General features: G+C 43.0%; 1 protein-coding gene across 3 annotated transcripts in view; it reads right to left on the reverse strand.

The window, feature by feature from the left end:
* The window catches only part of LOC126248374 (transmembrane protein 39A), a 194,664-nt gene that overhangs the window by 156,535 nt on the left and 22,748 nt on the right, over positions 1 to 15,381 (reverse strand). For all 3 annotated transcript variants that reach the window (XM_049949302.1, XM_049949304.1, XM_049949303.1), the window contains exons 3-4: positions 5,015 to 5,062; positions 1,248 to 1,358 (exon numbers count right to left, since the gene is read on the reverse strand). In XM_049949302.1, coding sequence (XP_049805259.1) covers positions 1,248 to 1,358; positions 5,015 to 5,062 — 159 coding nt within the window. The remainder of the gene's footprint in view (positions 1 to 1,247; positions 1,359 to 5,014; positions 5,063 to 15,381) is intronic.

Consider the following 15,381-nt stretch of genomic DNA (forward strand, 5'->3'; position numbering starts at 1 on the left):
CATACTTCATTGTTCCCATGAACTACTGAGTCATTCAGCAGGGGAAACCACATGATCTAAGTCAAAGACCTAAAGTAGGAAAATATTAAATAAAACTTTAAAACCGTTAAAAGTATTTACCATGTGCAGTATATTATCATCCTACATGATGCTGCTATTGCTTCTTGGCATTTCTGCACTCACCACCCAAAAGTTATCTCTATACAGAAATAGGATTTCACCTCACAAAATCAATCAACACTCTTACCATCAACCGTCTAACTTAGATTGTTCCAGTTGAAGTGCCCACCCACAGGCAGCTGGATGGCTATTATCAGTGGTGCACAGAGACAGGCAACCAGCTGATGTGCATAGCTTATTCCAGCCTACTGTTCTGGCCACGCACCTGCTAGCAGAAGTAGTGGCCACGTGGTACATATATGCGCATAACACATCCAACAGAGCTGCCTGGCAGGTAGGTTATACTACCTGCACCTGCCCACGAGCAATCTGATGGGAGGTGATGCTCAATGGGGAACTGTTGGAACAGCCTTGCCTAATTAATGCTAAGTACATCCAATTAATATACCTCCAACACCACTAAACTGTAGAAGACCACTAGAAAGAGAAACTTATCTTTTTGAAGCCTTCAGAAATTCTCTAAAAAGAACAAAAATTAAAATTGCAGCACCAAATTTCACATATTTGTTTCTATTACTACAAGCATGCTACTGTGAATTTCATTTCAAAACCACAGAACCTCACAAATCTGATATGCGCCAGAAAATGCAGCACACAATAATTCAACCAAGAAAAGCAGGCTGATATACTGAACAGTACTAGTGACGCCATATGGTAAGTTTTGTGTGTCATCAATTAATAACAACAGCTGTCTTTAAAGTGCTGCCAATATGGAATAAAAATTGTGAATAACTACAAGAACGTAATATCTATAAATTAATGATTTCACTGTTAGTGTTCCTCATCGTCAATATTATGATGGCAGAATTACTGTTGTCAATCTTGTCATGTGTTATGTTCCAAATCAACATCCAATTGTGTGTGAATCTATTACTTTACCTCTGAATATTTAAATAAGAAACAATATGTCAGCCTCATCTGTACATAAGTACACAAAATATAACGGAAATGAGACATATATTTTTGTAAAGAGATACTGTATGCTACGGTTGATAATCCACATTTAAAATGTTAAGTTTCTGTGAAAAACATATAAAACATGAACACTAAATCTTAAAAACACATACCCATTCTGTCTTGCTCTGAATGAAAGTCCATCCATGCAGAAGTGAAGTGGTTGCTCAATGAGATAGAGTCGTATGCTTCCAATTGCTCCCCTATACAAGTTATCATGTGACCTGAAAATATGAGGAGTTACTTCCTAGATGCTACAAACAGTTATACCACTTTGTACTACATTGAGAGTGAATCAATATATACAAACAAACTATTCGCTGACAGAATGCAATTTGGTGGGCTTTTTCAGTTATCTAAAAGAGAAATGGGATATCTGTGTGATTATTTTTTCATTTAAATGAAATATTTACAGAAAAATTAAGTTTACTTGAAAAAAGGGGAAAAAAACAGTGACAGTCTGTTTTCATTGAAGATGAAATCAAAATAAACTGGAATAAAGCTTTTACGAAATCAGCTACTTGCCTTTGTCAATTTTATTTTATATAAATGTTATCAAACAAATCAAATCTAATGGGTTTTCCTCATAAGTAATAAATTTCAATTTGGCATCAAACATTTCACATGTTATGAAACACAATATCTTTACATAAAATCACTTTAAACTCTCTGTGCTTGCCACTGACTGAGTATCATTATTTGGATGAGAAGCCAACCCAAGGTACTTACCAAAAGTTCTTCAACAATTCATTAATTAATTTCACTACCTCAGGAAAATGATAATCTGCTAGCCACAAGTGTGACAACAATAACTGACAGGTCAAGTAGGGTTGTTATGTGGCTTAATAAATATACATGATTACAACACATGGTTAATTGGTTCAACAGTTATTCTGAGTGTCTAGCACCAAGAAAGCTTGCAGTTTCCTGCCATTGCCTGGTGAAAAGGTGTGAACTATATGACTGGCACATCCTAGCACTGGGTTGAAGTGCATACACAACTGACATTGGATAGCTGCTTCACTTTTATCTGTGATGGCAATGACAATTTCATTATAACACAGTACTAGATTTTGAGAGTCAATTAATTATGAACAACAGGAGGAGATTTGCTAATGAAAATCAAAGAACACAATGACAATAGGGGCCTTTCATGGGGAATGGTGAGTTTTGCTAGTTATGGATCATTGAATTTATCCACTAATAATGTTAGCCATCTTAACAGAATTCAGCAAACTGTACAAGAAACATGCCCAGAACACAAAATCACATTTATTCATAGTATTACACTACAGGAAGCACTGAAATGGTAGGTATTACACACGAGCCAAGTTGTGGATATTAAGATAAAAATCATGAACTTTATTACAGCAAGAGGTCTCTGTCAACAGTAGTTTATCTTGTTTTGAGGGGATATTGAAGCACATCATAAATATATTCCTATCATGCAAACATATGGTAGCTCAACTCAGAAAAACCTGTTAAACAAATGTGGGAACTCAGAGCTACAGTTCAGTTTCCAGTAATGAAGCAAGAGGGTAACACTTTGCACTAAGTTTCTTGTCTCCAATAGCAACTAATTTTGGTTTTCCTGTTGGAATTATGGATTATTTGAGTATGGTGAATTCGATTATGCAAAGAAAAAACAAAATCTTACCCTCAAATTATATTTCAACTTGAACACACTTACAATGAATCTTTACCTCTTTTCAAAACACCTGGATGAAATTAAATTTCAACATTTCCCCACTCTGAATTCAATAACAGTCAATGTCTATAAAGCAGTCCAGTGCAGCACGAAGTCGAGTTATCTATGAAATGAGTTTTCACGATGTTTCAAAGTTTCAAAAAATGGAAAAGTATGTTCAAAAATATTTTAAAATCCATTTGACATAATGTGGAATGTGTGGTGGACAGTTTGCAACTTCATGTGATTGATTTACAGTGCAATAATATGTTGAAGGACTCATTAATTACAAAAACATGATTGATTTCTACAAACTGCTACAGAAGGACACATTTCTGAATTTAAAGGCTTTTGGCTAAGGAATGTTTCAATTTATGTGATGGTGAACAATTTGTTAGCCTCACATTGAAAAGTAATTTTGTGAGGACATGGATCTGTAATATTATCTAGCACATTGAGGTAATTAATCACATATGTTAAACATAAATAATGCACCTAAGTGTTACATTTTCAAGAAAAGGAAATGAAGTGAAAGGATCAAACGCGCCAGCTGCAGTAATGTGTTGAAAGTACATTAAAACTACTTTTATTTTCACACAATTTATGTATTTTGAACCATGGCTAGATTGGTGTTAGTTACCCTTTGATTAACTAAAAACTCACTCTGATGTTATTAAATCAAAACAACTGTAATTTTCCAATATATACTAAGATTTACAATTATACATCCATTTACTAATGATAATCTCAGAGTCACTTCCCTGGATGTTAGTTATTACTTGGAGACAACTAGAACATTGGCAGGCATATCTTTGTTTGAATCCATTAGTGCACTTCATAATAATGCATTGTACGAGTGGTGTATGGTGGCCTTAATTAGTTCAGCTTTCACACTGTGTTTAAGAAATTGCAGCCCTGCCAGGCACTGACTGTTGCTTACAGGTGTATGCACCTAGGTTTGACTGCGCAAAGTGTTTTACAGTACTTACTAAGAGACAGCCATAGTTTACTCTCATTATCAAATTATTGAGCGATCATCCAGCAGATGCTGAAATGCCTCACACAGAGACACAGCAAAACATTGTTTCCCAAATATTTTGTCTCTCCTGGTAGTCTGCAAAATTTTGGCCTGGGCATGTCCTTACTCCTGATTCAGCAGCTGAGGTTCTTCAATCCACTGATCAAATTATTTGTTAGTAATTTTGTTTGTCATCTTTTCCACAGTAAACAAATAAGTATCTGCCACAAAATTTTCCTTCTAAAGGCATTCCATAATAATATTTTGTTTGGTTCAGTAGCAGCTACAGTTGCTTAAAAATATAACTCTTGTCCAAACTGGTTTTAGCTCATTCATAGGCTTATAACACAATTGTGTTGTTAATAACTGCTGATGACTCGGAAATGGTCTAAGGGTTGAAACCAGTTAACACAACAAATCAATTTTTACACAACTGGGTCTGCTATTGACACATATCGATACCAACAGTTGTGTATGCCCCATGTACAAGATGAGAAGCCCACTGGACAAAATGACAATGCTTCGTTTGCTGATATCTCTCACTCTATCTGTGAACTCCATTTCCTACTGAATCGAAAGTTGTAAGGATCCTTCAATCCGAGCTCAAGCTTGTGCACTATTGTTGCTGACCTACAGACCAAACAAGTAAGAAGTCCACCACGTAATGCCATTTAAAAAAAAGGGACTATGATTGACAATGGTAAATGACAAACATTCATTTAGCCATATTTCTCAGAACTGCCAAACTGGAGATAAAATCAACTTTGTTAGTATGCATCATTACTTACAAGCATACTTCCACGGGTTCACTTTAGATTTGTTCTGTGTTCACTTAGCATGGTGTTTTGGTAGGCCATGGACATGAGTGTACATAGCAGAAAGCAGAGGAGGTGGCAGAGGGGGCGGGGGAGGACGAGGAAGAGGGTGGGAGGCAGCTGACCATGCCCGCCTCCCGTATCAGTCACATCTTGACGTTTTCTTTAACATAATCTGAACAGGATCTAAACTTAACCCCCCCCCCCCCCCCCCACACACACACACACACTATACTGATATAGTACAACAGTACAAGACAGAATTTGCCAGTGATCACCAAAATGTCATTTACAATTATATTATTCATGGAAGGTACATATCTATTCCTACAATAACCACAGCATATTTGCACAACTTACTGCACTTTTGTCTCCTTTTTCCCTGATTCGCTGTCAGAATCAACATCCCTGCAAAAATTTAAAAAAAAAAGTAAAAATAATTGAGATTAGTAGTATTGTGTACTGACATAAAAATTAAGCATAATAAAAGAAACCAAATTTCTACAGGAAGATTATTAAGCAAGTGAGCAAAACTATAAATCAGGTCAAAATATGTAGCCCAGCAATGCATCAAGGATAGAAATTCAGAATCTCATTTGCCATAAGCAACAAGGTAAGTAAAAATGGAGTAAAAGCTCAGATTGTAGAATGATGGGGGAGGAAATTAGCAAAACTTCCTGGCAGATTAAAATGTGTGCCAGACAGACTCGAACTCGCAACCTTCGCCTTCTTCAGGCAAGTGCTCTGCCAAAACAAGACTCACAACTTGTCCTCACAGGTTTACTTCCGTCAGTACCTCGTCTCCTGGAAAGAAATTAGGCTTATTGTTTCTCATCAAACCATCCCAACATTTCTCTTAAGAGAGAGATTTAAATAAACCCCAGAAATCCTAAACCTAGATGGCAATTTTAACAGTTTCCTCTTTCATCCATTACAATTAATGGGTACTACAGCTTTTAACAGTCAATATAAAACGGTGCCACAAACATAGAGGTGATTGGTTGGTTGGGTGGTTGAATGATTGTTTGTTAGAGTTAAAGGGCACAACCTGTGAGGTTGGTTGGTTGGTTTGTAGATCAAAGGGACTAAACTGCATGGTTATCAGTCTCTTTTTCCATAGTCACTCAGGTCTTGGATTGAAACCATATCCCAAAAGAATCCTATCACCTGAAATCCAGGGAAAAGCAAAATGCATACAACTGTGTAACTACACAGAAGAAAAGAAATGAAAGTTAAAAGCCAAAATTGAAAACATTAACTACAAGGGAAAAATTGGTGGAAGGTGTTAAAACAATTTAGCACATGGCCTTGGCTGGCTGAGCACAAGAATAAACAGGATGAGCCAGCCACCCTGCAACACACTAAAATCTCTAGCCTAAAAACACAAGACAAGAGAAAAATAGATAGTGAAAAGACAAAAATCAAGTCGAAGAAACAGCACCATGTTCAGCTGTTGAGGCATTGTCACCTAACACTACAGGTACAGCGTCAGGAAAGTTAAGCATCCACCTCAGGACACCTAGGTTGGGATAGTCCTACAAGATATGGGCTTCTGTCAATCGAGAAGTGCATCGACAGTGGGGTCAGTCCTCACGATGGAGGAGATGACCATGAGTCAGCCAAGTATGGCCGATGTGGAGCTGGCAAAGAGCAATGGAGTCCCTGCAAGTGGCTCGCACGGATGACCCTCCACATATTCACTGTCTCCTTTATAGGACGTAATTTATTTAGCGTAATTAGGGTATGCCCTTCGGTATTCCAGATCCCAGAAACTTTATGGCGTAAGGTCGATCTGAGATCAGTTTATGGTGTGTCAATCTCCACAGTCAGTTTACCGATAGCCTATTTGGTCAGCCTGTCAGCAAGTTCATTTCCCGGGTGCTGATATGTCCTGAGTTACATATAAAGGCCACTGAATATCCATGGTGCTCAAAATCATTATCAAAGGATGGCGAGGGAAGCACTAGTCGAGAGCTTGTAGGCTCCTTTAGAAGTCACTAAGGATGAGGAAGGACTCCCCAGTGCAGGAGCTGAAATGCTCAAGAGTGCGAGAGATGGATGCCAACTCTGCAATGAAAACACTGCAGCCATCAGACAAGTCCAGCCTAAGCATAAGCCAAGCGACTGTGACCATCTATCTGAGCCCTGGAAGTCACCAAGAAGAGATAAAAATTGGTGGCAGAGTGTGTCATGATGAACTAAGTCTTTTGGGCCTTGTGATATGTCCAGACAAAGCTGTGGCAGTGGTACGGACCATGGATGTGTACGTGAGTAGACTCGGAGGAAAGGTGGTAGAGGGAAAAAGTTCTGAAACCAGGGACCAAATGTAGGTTGCTATCATAATACCTGACCTGGACTGCTGTTGTGGGAGATGGAGTACCCTGGTTGGGAAGAGGAGGCAGTAATTTGGGTGCTCAGGTGAACTACAGACATATGTAGCATAATTAACCAGCAGTTGGTGGCACCTGATCCGCAATGGGTGGACCCCAGCCTCCACGAGTAGGGTGTTCACAGGGCTTAATCGAAAAGCTCCTGTCACAAGCCAAACCCTGTAGTGGTGTATTAGGTCCAGTATCCACAATGCTGAGGGCGATGCTGAACCATATGCCAGACTCTCATAATCAAGGTGGAACTGTATTAGAGCTTTATACAGCTGCACAAGAGTAGAGTGATCTGCACCCCAGCTAGTGTTACTCACGCAATGAAGAGTGTTAAGATGCCACCAGCAGTTTTGCTTATCTGATGAATATGGGGAAGCCAAGTTAGCTGGGCAACGATGACCAATTCTATCAATCAATAAGTCTCCACTATGTTAAGTAGCTGGTCATCGAAGTAAAGTTCTTCATGTGGGTGGACAGTACGACGATGGGGAACTGCATGATGTAAGTCTTGGCAGCTGAATACTGAAAGTCAAGGATGAGAGCCAATGATAGCACCTTTAGTATGGCTCCTTGCAGTCGTCATTCAGCACAGCCAATACTAGAGGAGGAAAGGGAATGCAAAGATCATCAGCAGATAGGGAATGTGATACTGAGGACCCTACAGCTGCTGCCAGACCATTAATGGCCACTAAAAGCAGAGGAACACTCAATACAGAACCCTGCGAGACCCCATTCTGTTCGATAAAGGCTGAACTGTGGAAAGCTCTGATCTGAACCCGGACAATACGGAGCGTCAAAAAATTCCGTATGAATATCAGGAGCGGGCATCAGAGACCCCACTCGTGTAACGTAGTGAGGACATGATGTCTCCTTGTTGTGTCATAGGTCTTTTTTTTTTTTTTTTAAGTAAAAAAAGATGGCAATAAAGTGTTGACATTGGACAAAGGCTGTACGGACAGCAGACTCTAGGCATACCAAATTATCTGTGATGGAGTAGCCTTGGTGGAAACTACCCAGGACCAGAGCAAGAAGGCCCCAAGACCAACACAGTTGCCAGCTCACCATGCATTCGAGTAACTTACACAGAGCATTGGTGAGGCTAATGGTGCGGTAGCTGTCCATCTCTAGGGCGTTTTAGCAGGTTTTAACAATGGGATGATGGGTTTCCCACCACTGCGATGAGAATGCACCCTCACTTCAGATGCGGTTGAAGATGGCAAGGAGGTGATGCTGGTAACCCACTGAGAAATATTTAAGCATTTAATAGTGAATATGGTCTAGTTCTGGAGCTGCATCAGGGCAATGGGCAAGGGCACCGAGGAATTCCCACTCATTGAACGGAGCTTGTGTGGCTCAAGGTGGCGGGCAGTAAAACGTAAGCGCTTTCATACCACTCTGGGTTGGTATATACAAGGTGGTCCATTGATCGTGACCGGGCCAAATATCTCACGAAACAAGCATCAAATGAAAAAACTATAAATAACGAAATTTGTCTAGCTTGAAGGGGGGAACCAGATGGCGCTATGGTTGGCCCGCTAGATGGCACTGCCACAGGTCAAACGGATATCAACTGCATTTTTTTAAATAGAAACCCCCATTTTTTATTACATATTCGTGTGGTACGTAGAGAAATATGAGTGTTTTAGTAGGACCACTTTTTTCGCTTTGTGATAGATGGCACTGTAATAGTCACAAACATATGGCTCACAGTTTTAGACGAACAGTTGGTAACAGGTAGGTTATTTAAATTAAAATACAGGTACATTTGAACATTTTATTTCGGTTGTTCCAATGTGATGCATGTACCTTTGTGAACTTATGATTTCTGAGAACGCATGCTGTTACAGCGTGATTACCTGTAAATACCACATTAATGCAATAAATGCTCAAAATGATGTCCGTCAACCTCAATGCATTTGGAATAGGTGTAACGACATTCCTCTCAACAGCGAGTAGTTCGCCTTCCGTAATGTTCGCACATGCATTAAAAATGCGCTGAAACATTTTGTCAGGCATTGTCGGTGCATCACAATAGCAAGTATCCTTCAACTTTCCCCACAGAAAGAAATCCGGGGACGTCAGATCCAGTGAACATGCAGGCCATGGTATGGTGCTTCGACAACCAATCCACCTGTCATGAAATATGTTATTCAGTACCGCTTCAACCGCACGCCCAGTCACAATCAATGGACCACCCTGTATAGCTCCATTCGTGGAAATCCCAGGTACACCTGCAGGGGTCTGGAATCTGTAAAGACGTCTGATCTTAGTCCAAACCTGATGAGGAGAGGTACAGGATCCAACGGTTGAAACAAACAGTTCCCAACACTCCTGCTTCGGCCTCTATATCAGTTGACAGGCCCAGGCACAGAGTAATTTAAAGGCAATTACATCCTCCAGCCATGTGTGCCACTTATGATGTTGGAGAGCCCACCTATGATCTCTAATGGCCTCGGCGTTTTCTGGTGACCACCAAGCCACTGTCTTCCACCGAGGGGATCCTGAGGAACAGGGGATTGTTAAGTAGGCAGCTGAAACAATGGTCGCAGCTGTGTTTTGGATCACCAAACTGATATTGCCATGCGGTGGAGATCCAACAATGACAGCGGCGATGAAAGTAACGCAGTCAACCTTGTCAAGAGCCCATCTGGGCAGGCAACCAGTGGAGTGACGCTGGGGTAGGAACAGGAAAATCGGAAAGTGATCACTCCAACACAGGTCGTCATGAACTCTCCAGTGAATAGATGGTAGAAGGCCAGGGCTGCAGACTGAAAGCTCAATGGCCAACTAGGTGCAATGTGGCATACTGAAATGTGTGGGTGCCCCAGTATTTAAGAGAGAATGATCGAGGTGTGCCAGTAAATTTTCAAAATCTTTACCTCAGCCAGTGCTCATGTTCCACCCCACAGAGGGTTATGGGAATGGAAATCACCCAGAATAAGGACAGGTGGGGGTGGGGGTGTTGAAAACCAGTGCAGCCTATACATTTTGAGATACTTCACCATCTGAGGAAAGATAGACATTGCAGATGGTAAGATCCTGCATTGTCCTTACCCTGTTAACCACAGCCTCCAAAGTTGTTTGGAGACACACAGGTTCACCATATATAGAGTCAAGGACATATATACATCACCTGACACCCTGTCATAGACAGTACAGCTCTTGTAATATCCCCAACAGCCGTGGAGGTTGGGGGTCCGCTTTGCTGGAAAGTAAGTTTCGTGAAGGGCAATGCCTAAAGCAGGTGAAGCGCTTAAGAGTTGTAGTAACAGATGGAGGATCCACGGGAGGATCAAGCTTTCAGTGTGCTGGAAGGGCACGAAGGGACTGAGGGGGCAGTTTATGTTACTGGTTGAGTGCTTGTGGTAGTTGTTTCCATTGGTTCTGAGGCTTTGGGGAGGTCTATGTCCTCTGGAGCCACTAGGATCTCCACCGAATCCTCACAATTGGAGGATGGCGGTAGTAGTGATGTGGGGGCCATCAGGATCTCTTTCTTCTTTATAAGCTTCCTTTTTTTCTCTTCTCACGTCTCCTTAGGCTTAACTGTCCGGGAGGGCTTCCATGAGTTGATCTCAGGAACTGATGATGAACATGAAGCCCTACAACCAGCAACATGTGGCTTCTTCAGCCACTGCCAGATGTATGGCCTCACAGCAGCAGAAACCTGGTAAGGTAGTGTCCCAAGGGACTGCTTCCCAGCAAGAGAAACTAGAGAAGGTTCGTGCTTCTCCAGCTGAGGGATAGGGATTGACGTCCCCAATGGCTGGGAGGGGGGGGGGGGGGGGAAGCATTGCTCCCATAGTAGGTGGGAAGGAAGCAATGGGAGGAGGACAGCCCCCAACCATCAAGGGGCAGGCATAGTCTGGAGGCTCTGAGGGCCCACTTTAAGGGGTGTAGCTGATAGGGATGCTGTTTCCAGAAAGGACGATGTCGTCATAGCCATAGAATATGACGGTGTCATGCATACAGAGTTGAGACAGTCAGACTTCTGTTGTGCCTCTGCATAGGTGAGCTTGTCCAGTGTCTTATATTCCACCATCTTCCCCTCTTCCTGATAAATGGTGCAGTCTGGCGTACAGGGGGAATGGTGCTCTTTGCAGTTGACACAAATGGCACAAGGAATGGTCACGTGTGATGGACGTGCATACTACCAATATGTGGGACTGGCATTACATTGAGAGGACATGTGCCCAAACACCACAGAGGGGGAGGAACACAGGGTTAAATGTCACATTGGTACACCATCACCCTGCCTTTTTCAGGCAACATATTGCTCTCTTAGGCCAAGATGAAGGCACCGGTAGCATCCCTGGTGTCCTTTGGTCTCTCTATTCACATGCCTGACAAAGTGTACACCTCGTAGCTGTAGGTTGGTGCACAACTCGTCATGGGACTGCACGAGGATATCTCTATGGAATATAACCCCTTGCACCACGTTTAAGCCCTTATGTGGAGTGGTGGAAACTAGGACATCACCCAGCTTGTCACAGGCAAGCAATGCCTGTGACTGGGCAGGAGAGGCTGTTTTTATCAGAACTGACCCATTCCTCATTCTGGACATTCCTGCCACTGCCCCGAACCTGCCCTCTAAGTGCTCTCTGGGAATATGATGCATTGTTGTTAAAAAGGATTCCCCATCACACCTTGTGCAAACTAAAAAATGGGGAGAGTATGTCTCTCCTTGATGCTTAGCCCTGCATTCCTACCGGGGTGCAGACAGGGAAGGGAATGATTTGGGGTCATATCTAGTCAGCATTATACTGGCCTTTTCCTTGCTTAGAAACTGCTGGGGCTGTTGGACCACCAGCAATGGGCAACTTCATCCCTTTTATTGCGTGTCACTCGCCCTGATACCAACCACTCCGATCAGGGGCATCACCCAGCCACAACAAAGGCCACCTGGCACGATGGCTGTGGCTGACAGTCCTGATGCCCCCAACAAAAAACGGGCATCTACTCCTTGGCACACATGGGGAGTTGCAACTCCGGTAACATCAACAGTGTGATCTCTGTGTTGTCAGGGGGCTACAACCTAGAGGGTACATGATGACCTACCCCCCCCCCCCACTCACACACACACACACACACACACACACACACACAAAATGGATGTAAAGTATGCAACCCGCAAAACGTCCTCGCCCAAAAGGCTGGATGACAGGTGCAATTACATTTCCATTACAATACTAAGTGCAGAAGATCTTAGGGCACAATGGACACATGACGCACCACATAGGATGTCCCCCAAATGGCCCGCACTTCTGTAGAATTTGGGAAGGTGGAGGTCAAACCCAAAAGGGAGACCATACATCATTAAGCCACAACATAGGAGATTCCTTTTAGTTGCCTCTTATGACAGATAGGAACACCTTGGGCCTATTTTAACACCCGAACCTGAATTGGGGAGGGGGGGGGGGCAGTATGCAAGGTCATCAGCCCCTTCATCCCACATCTATCAAACCAGGACTAATCCTCAGTAGAAGGATACAAAAGGCAAATCCGGGGAAGCCTGAGTGTATGTAAGATACAGTAAGACAGAGACAAAATCAAGGAGAAATAGGAGGGGAGTGAGAGGCGTAAGATGGGCAAGCCGCTCTGCCCAGAATGCAGTTGGAGGCCCCTAGAGCACACTGTGCGGTAGGAGAGAGACCCTCTGCATCCCACCAGTGCCACCTCACTGTCCATTACCCCACTAAAATGTGTACCACAGACAAGATAACATTTTAGAAAAGATAAAACATTAAAAATGTCAAACACAAGAAAGAATAAGGAGAATTAAAAGGTGGGAAGAAGAATAGGGTCAGGCGAGACCTCTGAACAAGGGTCGCTGAGGGTCCCCTGGGCCAGAGCAGGCAAGGGGTGCCCCTCCAACCCTCATGCAATCAATGAGGTCACAGTACCCCACCTCACAGAGATGAGTAGAAACCATGTTAGTGGTGAAATGTAAAATCAGATCAGCTGCTTTGGCATTGTCTGTTAGCACCAGAGGGAGCACAGCAGGGAGCTTAAGATACCAACACAAAGCAGCCAAATTTGGGCAGCTGAGCAGGATGCGAACCACCGTCAGGGGAGCACCACATCGGCACTGAGGTGGGTCCTCACGTCTGAGAATGTGGCCATAGGTCAGCAAAGTGTGACCAATGGTTAGCCAACACAGAGTACGCGAAGGAATTTGCCCCCCTCCTTGCAGCGGTGTACCGTACGTCTCTAGAAGAGCATAGCGTTCCAAAGGATTGGAAAAGGGCACAGGTCATCCCCATTTTCAAGAAGGGATGTCGAACAGATGTGCAGAACTATAGACCTATATCTCTCATGTCGATCAGTTGTAGGACTTTGGAACACTTATTATGTTCAAGTATAATGACTTTCCTGGAGACTACAAATCTACTCTGTAGGAATCAGCATGGGTTCCGAAAAAGACGATCGTGTGAAACCCAGGTCACGCTATTCGTCCACGAGACTCAGAGGGCCACAGACACGGGTTCCCAGGTAGATGCCATGTTTCTTGACTTCTGCAAGGTGTTTGATACAGTTCCCCACAGTTGTTTAAAGAACAAAGTAAGAGCACATGGACTATCAGACCAATTGTGTGATTGGATTGAAGAGTTCCTAGATAACAGAACGCAGCATGTCATTCTCAATGGAGAGAAGTCTTCCGAAGTAAGAGATGATTTCAGGTGTGCCGCAGGGGAGTGTCGTAGGACCGTTGCTATTCACAACGTATATAAATGACCTTGTGGATAACATCGGAAGTTCACTGAGGCTTTTTGTGGATGATGATGCAGTATACCTAGAGGTTGTAACAATGGAAAATTGTACTGAAATGCAGGAGGATCTGCAACGAATTGACACATGGTGCAGGGAATGGCAATTGAATCTCAATGTAGACAAGTGTAATGGGCTGCGAGTACATAGAAAGAAAGATCCTTTATCATTTAACTACAATATAGCAGGTCAGCAATTGGAAGCAGTTAATTCCATAAATTATCTGGGAGTAGGCATTAGGAGTGATTTAAAATGGAATGAATATATAAAGTTGATCATCGGTAAAGCAGATTCCAGACAGATTCATTGGAAGAAAACAAAGGAAGTAGGTTACAGTACACTTGTTCCCCCACTTCTTGAATATTGATCACCAGTGTGGGATCCGTACCAGAGAGGGTTGATAGAAGAGAGAGAGAGAAGATCCCACGGAGAGCAGCACGCTTCGTTACAGGATCATTTAGTAATCTCAAAAGCATTACAGAGATGTTAGATAAACTCCAGTAGAAGACTATGCAGGAGAGATGCTCAGTAGCTCGGTACGGGCTTTTGATGAAGTTTCGAGAACATACCTTCACCGAGGAGTCAAGCAGTATATTGCTCCCTCCTACGTATATCTCGTGAAGAGATCCTGAGGATAAAATCAGAGAGATTAGATACCACACAGAGGCATACAGACAATCTTTCTTTCCACGAACAATACGAGACTGGAATAGAAGGGAGAACCGATAGAGGTACTCAAAGTACCCTCCACCACACACCGTCAGGTGGCTTGCGGAGTACGGATGTAGATGTAGAACAAAGGACAGTCAATTCCCTGCAAGAGAGGTGAAGGGAACACTGCCACATGGTCGTGGTCTCCTTTATTGCCCTCAGTTTGTTTGGAGAGTCCAGTGTGCTGGCATACACCTTCGCCAGCACACCGGTCAGCACTAGGAAACATTGTATAGCAGGCACTCAACTAAACACGCCTACGACAAGAGAAGATCAAGACACACCCACAGGCTACATGCCGATAATGCCCACTGGGCCGCATGCATACAGGCCGCCACCGCTGACTGAGCTGGCTCAATCTCTCAATCTCGGTACCCGAATAATATGTCGCATTAGGACTCAGTTCGCATTTGACCTCAATACATTGCACTGTGCTCTAGTCTTCCATAGTGATAGTTGTCACCTCACATCTTAGCTAGTTGTGAGGGAACATATAGTTGTGATATGGACATGGACAAGATTCAAGGATCAGTACATGCTATTTGATTGCCGTTAAACACTGAAATTCAGACTGTTAAAGTCTGGTAACCAACTTTGCCAAGTGGTCGGCATATCCATTCCCTGAGATCCCAACACTTCCAGAGGTTCAAACAAAGATTATTGCCCATCCAACTTCATGGAGGTCAGAAAGAAGATCCCACAGAGTCGTGACTAACAGAAGACAAGAGTAGCACTGGTTTATAACCTGAAGGCTGCACAGGGAGTCGCTGCAGATTAGAAGTATCTTTCCAGTCCAATGAAGAGTATGGCTAAGGGCTCATTTGATGCCCACAAATTCAGCAGTGAACACACTGCTTCTATTCATCAGGG

This window comes from Schistocerca nitens, chromosome 3, assembly GCF_023898315.1.
Source record: "Schistocerca nitens isolate TAMUIC-IGC-003100 chromosome 3, iqSchNite1.1, whole genome shotgun sequence".
Lineage (NCBI taxonomy): Eukaryota > Metazoa > Arthropoda > Insecta > Orthoptera > Acrididae > Schistocerca > Schistocerca nitens.